General features: G+C 39.2%; 1 protein-coding gene across 1 annotated transcript in view; it reads right to left on the bottom strand.

Annotated features, from left to right (window-relative positions):
- The window catches only part of Megf9 (multiple EGF like domains 9), an 88,956-nt gene extending 77,132 nt beyond the window's left edge, over nucleotides 1–11,824 (bottom strand). Inside the window, exon 1 of the mRNA XM_047524734.1 lies at nucleotides 11,051–11,824. Within this exon, the coding sequence (XP_047380690.1) occupies nucleotides 11,051–11,681 (631 nt within the window). The 5' untranslated portion in view covers nucleotides 11,682–11,824. The remainder of the gene's footprint in view (nucleotides 1–11,050) is intronic.
- Nucleotides 11,825–12,340: the final 516 nt, after the last annotated feature.

The raw sequence follows: 12,340 nt of genomic DNA, 5'->3' as shown, positions 1-12,340 counted from the left end.
TAAGCACTGCTAAATTGACTTACATGCATTAATTAATTTAATCCCTGTCAGTAACACTACAGTTCACTATTGGTTTGATTTCAAAGTTCAAAACTGAGAGAATAGACTTCATTGTGTAAGGGAGATACCAGTTTCTGAAGGACAGAGCCACTCTTGGGCCTATTCTTTGGCATTCTCTTCAGCATAGTACCTAGGCCTTTTGGCAATGTGTGAGACAGGCAGCTGGGCACCTTGACTTCTCCCACCACAGGGCCAAATATGTGGCTTGGTTCCACACTGCTTTAGGTTTTCAGGGGCCACCTGAACCCAAAAGAAATCATGCTTGTGCTGGAGCTGATATAAGAAAAACAAGTCACTGGTCTGGTTCTGCCAAGGAGTACCAAGTCTCAAGTAAAGCATCATATGGCATCTTAGACACTATCCAAAATAGATTTATGTTCTTTCTGGTGACATGACAATTTAAATGCAATAGATTTTTCCTATGTTGATCTGTCATGCATTTGCTTCAAAAGAGTGCTAAATCCAACTCATACCTTTATTTTCATAACAAATAAGTGATCTCATTCATTGCTGTGAGAATTGGAGCAATGTATGCAGTAAAAAAAAATATTAAACTCAGGTTGTAATAAAAAGCTTTACGGAATAGTTTTTTTTTATTTGTATTAGGAGGCACCTGTATCACGGTAATTTGAACATAGTAAGCACTCAAAGTTTTACAATTTAAATTATAGTAATAGCCCCAACAGTATTAGTTTTAATTTTATTTGAAAGCTATCCCATTTCAAACATTAAAATGTTTGAAATTATGTGAAATTAGTTTCAAAGCAATACATTCAAACAGTATTTCAGTGGCAGAGATAAAATGTTGATTAAAAAATATTCTGTAGTTAACAGTAAAATATTACTTTTCATTACTTCTGGGTTCATTTTTGCCTTTATTCTTTATATTTTATAAAATGAACACTTTTTTAATCACAAAAATGATTAAGTAGAATCCATTCTAAAAAGACCAACAAATGATATTAAAGATTTACAAAGCACAATTTATTTATGTTGTGATTTAATATGAGATAAACATTATACTTATTTCTCAAGGTATATGGGAAGAAAATAACATTAAAGGATTCCAAATCTTTGGAAAATACCAGTGCGTAATTGAGTATAAAAATATGTTAACTACAAAACAGTATAAAAATATATAGAAAGAAGCCACATGTAAATGCATGTGTGCATTTCTTTGTTGCCTTTAATCAAAGTTTTTTTGTTCATATTACATTATAAATTAATATAAACCATGTAATCTGGAAAGAATACCAGAAAACGGCTTGAATTCTATAAAGCCTTTGTGTTGGAAGAAAAAAAAAACAAAGTAATTTATGTGTTACTTCTCAAAAAAACCTTGGGAGACTGGATATAATGTTTCATTTTATAGTCAGGGAAACTAAGTCACAGGACCATTTTTAAAAATGTGCTCAGTAACTCACAAAATGAATGAAAAGAAAGACTGGAATTTAGTTATTCTGATTGCCATTCCACAGCTGGACATTCAGCCCTGCCTTTGTAGACAAGTTGAAGCAACAAACTAACTTAAAAATTAAAACCAGTTGAACAGGAAAGGTTTGCAGGCAATATACCAACAATTCAGTATAATAACACCCAACAGCTAAATTGCTTTGTATGTTTGGAACACTGTATAACTATTCATTAACCCACACAACATCAATGGATGGTAGGGTTATACTATTAATGCTGTACACATAGAACTGTAGGATTATAACTAACATAACATCACATAAGACATCTCCACAGAAAAAGCCCCATGTCTTCCTCTAACCAAGCCTTCATAACACAAATGAAACAGAATGTACATTGAAATACTAAGCATGTCTTCTTTCCCCCCATTATTTCCAGTAACCCGTCTTACATGACAATTACATTTTTATATAAATGACTGACAAGAGAGTGAAGAAAACCTGGTCATACAATTTCCTTCAGAGTAGACAACATCTAACATTTCCTAGAATATTTTTAAAGAAATTTCACCTTTAAAGACCATTTCAAAATTAAAAGGAACTAGGGAATATCGTGTTCTCCTTAGAGATAATAGTGTTACTTCTTTTGGCTCACATACATCAAGTAAAAGCACTAGATTTTTTAAAAAATAAATAATAAACATATAAGAAGATCCCTGAAAAAATGCTAATTTCTAGGAAGCATGCAAGACTGAATTGGGTTTCCCAAATCAGTTTATCTAACATGTCTAGCATTTACTAAGTAAAAATTATTTAACATTACCATTCATTGAAAACATCCCTACTTTTTGTCATTTTTTTCTATGACTAGGCAGAATACATTCCTTTTTACAAATGAATAAATGTTCCCTTCCCTGGGAGCTTAAATCTCTCCCTGGCAAGGCACCATATAGAACAGCTGTTACATTACCAGCATAAAAGCAATCCCATCTGATCTAATTGCAAAACATATGGATAGACTGAAACCAAATTTTGGGGGTCTCTGTCTCTAAGGAAAGAAATAATCAAACATCTTAAAATGCCATGAATTCAAATTTTGCACAATTTAAATAAGATCTATTTCAATAGGTTGCTTTAACCAATTTTAAAAAGAGTTTTTGTTGTTGCTGTTGCTGTTGAGTACCAGGGATTGAACCCAGGGGCACTTAACCACTGAGCCACATCCCCAGCCCTTTATTTTTTTTTTTATTTTGAGACAGGGCCTCCCTAAGTTGAGGAGACCTCTCTAAATTGCCAACACTGGCCTTTAACTTATGATACTCCTGCCTCAGCCTCAGCAACTAGGATTACAGGTGTGTGCCACCATGCCCCATTAAGAACATGTTTTTAAATTCCTTATACAGAGTAAAATGAAGAGAGAACCAATTCTCTGTTTCTATTATCTGAAGAGCTCAGTTAACCTTTTCTAACAGTACCAAATTTTATATACATCATCGCTACCCTGTTTAAGATTTGTCAGACCTCAGGAACAGTCTCCTTTCATGGGTAATGTCTTTAGCAGTCTCCTTCTTCACAATCACAACTCTCTGATGTAGATCAAACTTGCTGAGTTAATGACAGAAACTGTATTTAAATGGTTCTGTGAAATATCATCTGGCTTGATCTTACATAAGTAAGGCCTTGCCAAGCTTATTACAACTTTTTATTCTTTTTTCATTTTATTTATTATGAATAAAATTAAAATTGGATATATTCATTGAAAAGGCTTTAAAAACTTCAAAAACCACATAGAAGGGAATTAAAATTACTGATAATTCCATTACTTAGCGTTTTTTAAAAATTTTTTTTAGTTGTCAATGGACCTTTATTTTACTTATTTATATGTGGTGCTGAGAATCGAACCCAGTGCCTCACACACGCCAAGCAAAAACTCTACCACTGAACTACAACCTCAGCCCCATTACTTGGCTTTAACCAATTACTATTTGCATATATTTCTCTCCGTCTATGTATACTGCTCCTTAACGTTAACATAATGTGAGGTTTTGGGGGGTTGGTTGGTTGGATTGTTTGAGGTGCTAAGATTGAACCCAGGACCTTGTACAACTGCTCTACAACTGAACTACATCCCCCAGTCCTATAATTTCTTTGTCATAAAATTTTAGACTAAGAATATTCCTATTTCAAAAATCTTCACAGGAAGAATAAATCTAATATTCAAACAAATGGGAATAGAGCTAATTAGAGCATGGGTGTGATATGGGAGTGAGAGGTAAGGGATTGGAAGTGGAAGGGTCCACGAGTAGACCCACTTGGCCCCTCTAGTACCCACTGACTCCCAAATGCATCTGAAGAACCCTAAGTCATAAATTAAACAGTTAAAAACAAATCTAGTCTCTCATTTTACAAATGAAATTGCCTACCCAAGATCATCGGACTAGTAAAAGAACTAGTAAGAACCTAGAGACCCACATCTTACAAAAGTTCAGCTTTTTCAACCTAGCTACTCTTTCTTCAAGTCATCAGATATTCATTTGTACATTCTTCTTTAAGAAAAATAGAAGAGTTATGTAACAAAACAAATAAGTGATTAATATAATATTCAAGATCTCAAAGAGCTCCACTTGCCTTAAGTAGGCTCTTATACTATCACCATCAACTAAGGGGGGAAAAAGGAAGAAAAGTTCATTTCTAAATTAAAAGGCCATGATTACATTATTTTCCTGCATGCCTAATGTAGTTGCAAACCATTCTGTCTTCATTCATTCAATCACTAAATATTTATAGAGAATTATCTTGGGCCAGACTGTGAAGATAAAAATGTGAACAAACAAACAGAAGTCCCTGTCCTCATGGATAATGTACGCCTGACAGGCTTGGGCAAACTACTAAAACTTTCTGAATCTCAGTTTCTGCATCCATAAGATAAAGCCAATAATATTTAACTATTTTGTTACTTAATAACCAGATGATATGACATATGTAAAAAAAATCCTGATAGGTAGTCAGGCATATAATAATACATGTTCAGTTATCATTAAATTACCATCCCTGCTTAAGTGTTAAATATCAGATTGGAAAGAAGCAAAGAATATTTCAATCGGAAGAAATGAAATTTAGATGCCCTCCCAATAAAGTTCTGTAGTTCACCTTGTCATCTCTCTCACCATTTACTTTCAATTACTACTGAGATATTTCTATAAGATTCAGCCCTATATAGTGCCTAAGAAAGAGAATGCAAAGTAAGCAATCCTCATCTCCAAATACCATTTTTCCATATTTAAATATGGGCAACTAAACTAACCAAAGATTTACATTCAGCAAAATAAACTTCTAGGATAAAAGTTAGACATAAAGACATTAAGTGTGAAACCCAACAAAAATCTGTAAAGGTTTGGTTAATGTTGACCAATAAAAGTATCAACAGGAGCCAGAAACTAAGCCATTTTTTCTCATAGAATACACACAAATCAATAAAAGGTGGATGGCAAAGACTTGAGGATTTTAAGAGCGCTTTGTAAACCAAAATACACTGCACACTTGTTAATTATTAGAAGCACTCTGTTCACTATTAACTTTAATTATATTTCTACAGGGAAAATTCTGTCATTCAAAAGATCAAACATTTATTTCTCAACCAAATTAGACCTTTTACATTGGTATGCATCCCAAATCCACCTACAAACAAAAACAGCTCATATTACTCATAAGCAGAAAGAAAATCTCTAGTTTCTCAAAATACTTGAATTGTTTTAGAGGCAGAAAACTTTTGTTATGAGTCTTTTCTTCACTGCTCCTCAGAAGAGTGTGGGGGGGCAGTTGAGCAATAAAGAAGACCCCAAAGCAAAAAGAAAATCTTTTTCTGTTTTTTTTTTCAAAAAGATAATTAGCACCATGTCCTGAATGTTGTATAAACAGTGACATTTCCTTAATAATCTAAATTAAGTAAGCTAAAATCAAGTCAATAGGAAAAAAGTCAAAGTCACAGAGAAAGACAAGTTTTGTTCTGAGTACAAAGTATTCCACCCTGTGCACTCTGACACCAGGACATCTTCAAGGACTTTTCATTCATCTAGAAAGACCTCTTGGAAGAATTAGGCTTTGAGGAGGCACCGAAGGAGGGCAAAGTGACAAATTGTTGGAGAGGGTAATTTGGATCCTTAAAGAACATGAAAAGAATTGATAGAGCTAAGAATGAGACAAGAAAAGAGTAAGAGGAACATATAGAAGAGTTTACGGTGAAAAATAAGCAAAGAAATGGAAGGGTATTTTTTTCCCTAAAGAAGAAAAATAGAAAAATATTTGACAATAATAATCTGTGGACCAATGGCATGATTAGAGATTCTTCTGACACAAATTAATCACCTGTACTTAAACACACTGAAAAGCATAATTATTTTGAGGAAGGCTTTACTATGATTCAAATATAATGGATCTAGACATAATCTTTATCCTTTTCATCATGATTTTTAAAAATTTCCCTTTAAAGTTACCACTACAGGTATATAGTTGTTTCTAGTGAAAAAGAAATAAACCAAAATACTTTAAAAAAAGACTAAATGGTCATAGAAGAGGTGCCTGAAATATAATGTCAAAATTAGCAACAAGAATTTTATATTATACCTAAAGAAAACAAACAAAATCAAGATCAAGGCAAAAAGCATAGATTAAGGCTATTTATAACTAAAAGTTTCATCTAATGTTTTCCTTCAGCTAAATGAGATCTTACACTTCTATTCTCTTCTGATCTATTAAGTGCCCTAGAGCAGTACTCTCTCTACCCATAATTTATCCATCAGTAAAAACGGCACTGTGATACTTTTCTTCCATTCTTTTTATAAGGGTGCCAGGAGGTCTGGAAGTTAATGTATACATGTTTAGAAATGCTGAGATGAAAAGTAATGCACACTTTAAATTTTATGGGTCTTTAGTAAAATCAAGATAAAAAGACTTAGTCAGATTATTTCAATGTGTAAATTTTCAGCTAGCCAAGAGGCTTCCTAAAGACATCATTCAAAAGGTTTGAAACTAATGTTCTGGAGTGTATGCTGTCCCAGAAACTAAGGAATTGCTATAGAAACTAGCCACTTGGGCCAGGAGTAAGACATAGTAAGTTTAAGAAGTCCTGAGCCTAGCCCTAAAAAGAATTTAGGCAAATTTATCCATCGCAGACCAGAATAAGAGCAATTTGATATCACAATCATAAAACATTATAAAACAGAAAACTGGAGATGAATGAATAGTCCACAAAGGAGTGAAAGTCAAAGAACATTGGTCTCTCTGGGTCTCAGTTCCCCTTAAAACTATAAAAGGAGGATGGGGTAGAGGGGATAGCTCAGGGGTAGGGTACATCTTAGTATGTTCAAGCCTCTGGATTCCATTCCCAGCACCAAAACATAAACAATGAAAATTATTATAATAGTATCTAATTCAGTACCTAACTATTCTGAGGATTAAGTGAGTTAAAACATTAAGACACTTAGAACAGTGCCAAGAACATAGTGTGTTTGCAGTTACTCCTACAGTGGTCCACATCCCTCAAATCTGATGCTAAGTATCAGAAGCTCCAAAACCAAAAATTTGGTATCACAACTTGACCTAATCAGATGCAAGGCTACTTACAGTCTTTATTTACACCATTCAGTGTGCATCTTGCTGCAGATATCTTAATGTGTTTGATTACCAGATGCTATCCCAGCTTCACAGGGATGTATTTTCAGATTTTTCCTAAAATCTGAAAATTCTCAAATATATTCAGCCCCAAAGGTTCTGGATAAAGAATTGTGAGCCTATATTACCTTGGGAGCCTACACAGCTTCTATTTCCTTAAAACAAATGGCATCTTCTTAAATAGCCAAAGTAACAAAACCCTGAGGTACTAGTAGAGAACGTTAGGATAAAGAGAGAATTTCCCAGCATAGTTAGGAGGACCCTAGATTTCCAGAATGTTCCTTTCAAATAGAATACATTTGTAAAATTTCATTTACATGCACGGTATTTAGGGATTTTCAAACTCTAAATTCTAGGGCTTGTTTAAACAAAGTCTATTCTCATAACTTGGCTGACAAACAAGGTTCTTTGGGGACAGCACTGTGCCTGCCTTGAATCATATCTATCAAATCATCACAGAATTTCAGAGTTGAAAAAGACCCTTGAGAACTAATCTAAACTGTATCCCTTCCCTTTCAAATTGTTTATCATCCATAAGTTTACTTTCCCCTATGAGGTAAGAATAATCTGCCCTGACTTGTCTTTAGAGTCTGTCTATAGGAACACCCTGCAGGTAATGTGAACAAACTGGGTGGAGTACACTGACAGACTTAGGATCTAAAGGATGACTTGAACCTAACACAATCAATCTTTATAAGTTCAGCAAATGTCTCAGATTATATTTTATAAATTGACATGACTCATCTAGCACATATTTTTAAAAAGAAAAGATTTTGTTATTTCACTGGACTCAGTGTATAAACAACACGATGTGGCACCGAAAAAGCTACTGTGATTAGGAACTAACCACATCATCATCAGTATCAGATCCAGAAAGAACAAGGTAACTGCCCTCTCTGCTATGTGCTGGTCGAGCACATCTGCAGCATTGTATTCATCTCTGTTCCACATTTGGGAAGAGTCAGAGAAAGACAAAAAAGTCACAATCAAGGTGACCATAACAGTGAAAGAATGTGAAAACAATAACATGAAGACCAGTTGAAGGAGTTGAAGTTATTTAGTCCAGACTCAGAGGGAATACAATCACTATCCCCAAATCCTTGAAGAAGTGTCATGGCACATTGAGAGTACACTTGTTCTACATGGCCCCAAGGGCAGAATCCCACCAGTCAGTGTTAACTACAGGGAGAAATATTTCAGTTAAAACTATACAAGTATTTCTTAATATACAGGGCCATGTTACAAGATAATGACTTCTAAGATTCTATCCAACCCTAAAGGTTCGTAGTTTTAAAAAACATTTGCCATTACCTCAGTGTCTTACTGCTGGTTATTATTACTCTCTAGTGTCACAGTATCTCCCTTCACTCTTCTTAAAATGTCCTATCCAGCCAACCCATCTGCCCAGTGTTCCATCAGGTTCCTGGGGAAGAGTGCCTACTTGCAGGACAATTAGTTTCTGTTTGTAGATAAGGGTCCCTGTAAACAAAAAGGGCCCTAGGTGAGGAGTAAATCTCCATGAGAGAAATTTTTATTAATTCAAAAAGCACCTATAAGATATATCAAATCAAATAATATAAATGGCACTCAGTTCTTATAGGACCATCAAAATTAAAAAACCATCTTCCCCAATGTCAGGGAATCCAACTTTGCAAGTCAAACCAGCTCTCTCAAATTCAAATAGAAATTTCTTCTGTCAAAGGAATATGTTTACTATTTGAAGCAGACTGGAGTTCATGCTCCTCCATGTTTTTTTAAGCAAAGTCCAGAAGCAGTCTTAGTGTCTATAGATTGGCTAAATAAATTATAATGCAAAAGGTCCTGTGTTCATTCCCCAGCATAGAAAATAATAACAGTGATAATAATAATCATTGTAATCATAATGTAGACCCTAGTACCGGCATGAAAAAAATTGTCCATGATACATAATTAAGTAAATACAGCTAACTGCTAAATGATATATATAGAATTATTTCATTTTGTTTTTTAAAGCTATTTAAAAATATTCTGTGTGTACATTCATATATGCCCAGAAAAACATTTGAAAAAAGACCTAACAAACTGCTAGCAATAGTAACCTCTAGGGACCGACTAGAACTAGGAGGTAATGAAGGAGTAACTTTCACTTTTTCCTCTGTAGACTTCTGGCTGTTTGTATTTTTCACTGTAAGGGTTTTTGTGTTTTAAAAATAATAAAAGTAAAATAACACCAAGGACAAAGATTTATTTATCAGAAACTAACGAAAGTAAGCAATTGCTACTTAAATGCCACTGTGTGCTTGAAACTCCATAAAATTTAATTCATTCTTTTTCTATTTTGTTTTACTAAAGCAAATAAATATTATCACAATTCCCTACTAGCTTTCTCAAGTACTTTTGGATCCATGGGAGGGGTGGGAGCAGGAAATCTGGTTATAGGCATAGCCAACATACAAGAGGTGCTTATTAGCATCAGGAACTGTTTTAAACACTATAAATGTATTAACTTATTTAATCTTCACAGCAATCATACAAGGTATTATTATTATCTTCATTTCACAGTTGAAGAAACTGAGGCCAGAGAGATTAAGTGACCTAACCAGCTTACACACCCAATAAGGGGCAGAGGTGGAATGCAAACCGAAGAATGGATAGTTCATATTTTCAAACACTGTGCTTCTTCTCTTCCAATAATATGCCTATCTCTCTGTACAAAAGCCAAAAGGCATCACAGGTTATAAACTCAGTTAATACACTCCTTGAAACTGGTGGAGATTATAAACAGCTTTTGGGAGTAGATAATCTGAGTTCCTCCTATGACATTGCCAAGTTCCAACTCAAGATCCAAGACTGTATTAAGGCTCATAACCATGTGGGAAAATTCTCTACAAATTAATTTCTAGTCCAAAGTTCATACCTGACACCACTGTAAACCACTGAGCCTAAGAATTAGGTCAGTGATCAAGCTAGGCAAATGCTTTAGACAAATCTCCACCCTCAGTCAAAGTAAAGAACTCAGAATCCTTGCCCATCATCTTGACAAAGCAGATTTTATTTATTTAGTTGAGGGCCCACTTGAAAGGGGAAAGGACAGAGGCCATCTCTAACTTTCCTTGAAGACTTCAATCAGAAGGAAGATCTTTTTCCATGTGAACTCACACAAAAATTGGTATTTGCAACATCAGCAAAATTGAACATTCTACTTTAAGGGGACAAAAATGGGTATCCCTCTTTAAACTGTTTTTCTCCAAACATATTGACCTTGTAATTGAGAAAGAAAAAAAAAATGGTGCAAGGAAGGGTTTAACCTAATTTATAAACTGCTCAACCTAGATATACACCTGTCCCAAATGACCGACTGAATCTACTTATTTGCATAAAAATCGTGGATTACGATGCCTTTTTTATTTTTATTTTTTGGCCTCAAGTGGTCCGTGCTACTGTTTTGTAAACAAAATTCTCTTTATAATTCTTCCACCTGTCACACATGTATCTGATATTTACATAAACAAAAAGATACGAATAAGGAAACAGGGGCTTTGGGAGGAATCCTTACACTCAGCTTTGGCCTATGGGTTGATGGAGGTACTGTGTTGCCTTTCAAACTTCCCCAAATAACCCGGGCGGGGTGACCCGGTGAGCCAACCAAACCCTGTTTGGAAAGAGATGCTTTGCCTTCCACCCAGCAGCCGGCCCCTCCCGGGGGAGCACAGCCCAGGGGGGACAAAAGACTTTCCAGATTTGGGGGGTAAGGGGACTAGTAGGAGCTTGGCCCTCCCCTTGGAAACCGAAATCTGGGGAGTCTTTAGGACAAAACCCGATCAATGCCAGTGACGCGGCCAACCCTGGATGCCTGGGGGCTGGGGAGGGCTGGGGAGGGATGGGCAGCGCTGGGGAGGACCCTGGCGGTGTGGCTCGCCGGGACTCACCTGGGGGAGGAGAAGGGGCCTCGGTGGCAGGTGGGGTGGGCGGGACGCTGCTGCTGCTGGTGCTGCTGCCGCCGCCGCTGCTGCCGCCGCCGCTGCTGGGGAGGACGAGGGTCGGGGTCCCGGGAGTGGTTGGTGCCAGAACGGTGGTCGCTACAGGGGTGGTCGGCGCCAGGCCAGGGGTCGTCAAAAGGGTGGTCGGCGCGGGTCTGGTTGGCGCCCGAGGGGTGGAGGGAGTGCGCTCCACCTCCGGAGGGGTGGTCGGCGAGGGGCCGAGCGGCGCCTGAAAGGAGGTCGGAGCGGGTCCGGCCGTCGCCTGAAGAGGGGTGGTCTCCGGGGATTGGGCTGAAGAGGTCGCAGCCAGGGGTCGGCGGACCGTAGTCCGCGGGGGGCTGGTCCTCGGGGTCTGGGTCCAGGGAGCGGTCGCCTTAGGGAAGGGGTAGCTGGGCTCGCCCCGCTGCCCCGGGCCGAGCGACGCGTCCACCTGCCCCTTGGCCCCGCCGCCACCGGTGACATTCCCCGCCGAGGATGCTGAGGCGGCGGCAGTGGCGGCGGCGGCGGCGGCGCAGCACAACAGGGCGAGGCCGCCCAGACTCGGCAGGCTCCTCATGGCGCGCTCGGCTCCGCCATTCATTCATTCAGCCAGTCGGTTGGTCAGTCATCTTCTCCTCGCTGCACTCCGACCGAGGAAGCCGCCGCAGCCGCCACCGCCACCGGGCTCACCATCGCCACCTCCCTCTGACAGGCGGCCGGCCCCGCGGGCGGGCCCCAGCGCGGAGAGAGCGACCGGGCCGAGCGCGGACAGCCCGCCCTCCTCGATTGGCAGCCGGCTGCAACCAATGGGAGGCCACGCCATCCCACGTGACCCACCTGCTTCCCGGCCTCTTTGTAACCTCTCTGGCCAATCAGAGGACGTCGAGGGAAGGGGGCGGTACGTAAGGCGGGAGGAGGGTGGTGCGATCCCCGCTCCAGCCGGCCGGGCTCGCAGCGGCCCCCGCTTTGTCTGCCCGAAGAGCGGGGCGCGGGCCTCGGGCACCCGGCGCCGCGGAGCAGACAAAGGACGCGCCCCGTGCGGCAGACGCCGGGCCAAGTCGTCTGCTCCACTGGGCTGCGAGCGCGACCCGGGGCGGGGAAGCCGTTCTCCGGAGCGTCCCCGCCCTCCTAACAATGGGGCGCCGGCGCCGCACCCGGGATCGGGCGGGGACTGGGCTGCAGCCGGGAGTATAGGCGAGAGAGCCGCGAGGATGTAGAACTCAGAATTCACTTTGCTGCCCGGGAGAGTATGGCCTCAGC

Source organism: Sciurus carolinensis, chromosome 14 (assembly GCF_902686445.1).
Source record: "Sciurus carolinensis chromosome 14, mSciCar1.2, whole genome shotgun sequence".
Lineage (NCBI taxonomy): Eukaryota > Metazoa > Chordata > Mammalia > Rodentia > Sciuridae > Sciurus > Sciurus carolinensis.
Note: the sequence above shows the minus strand (reverse complement) of the source record. Positions and strands in the feature narration are given on the sequence as shown.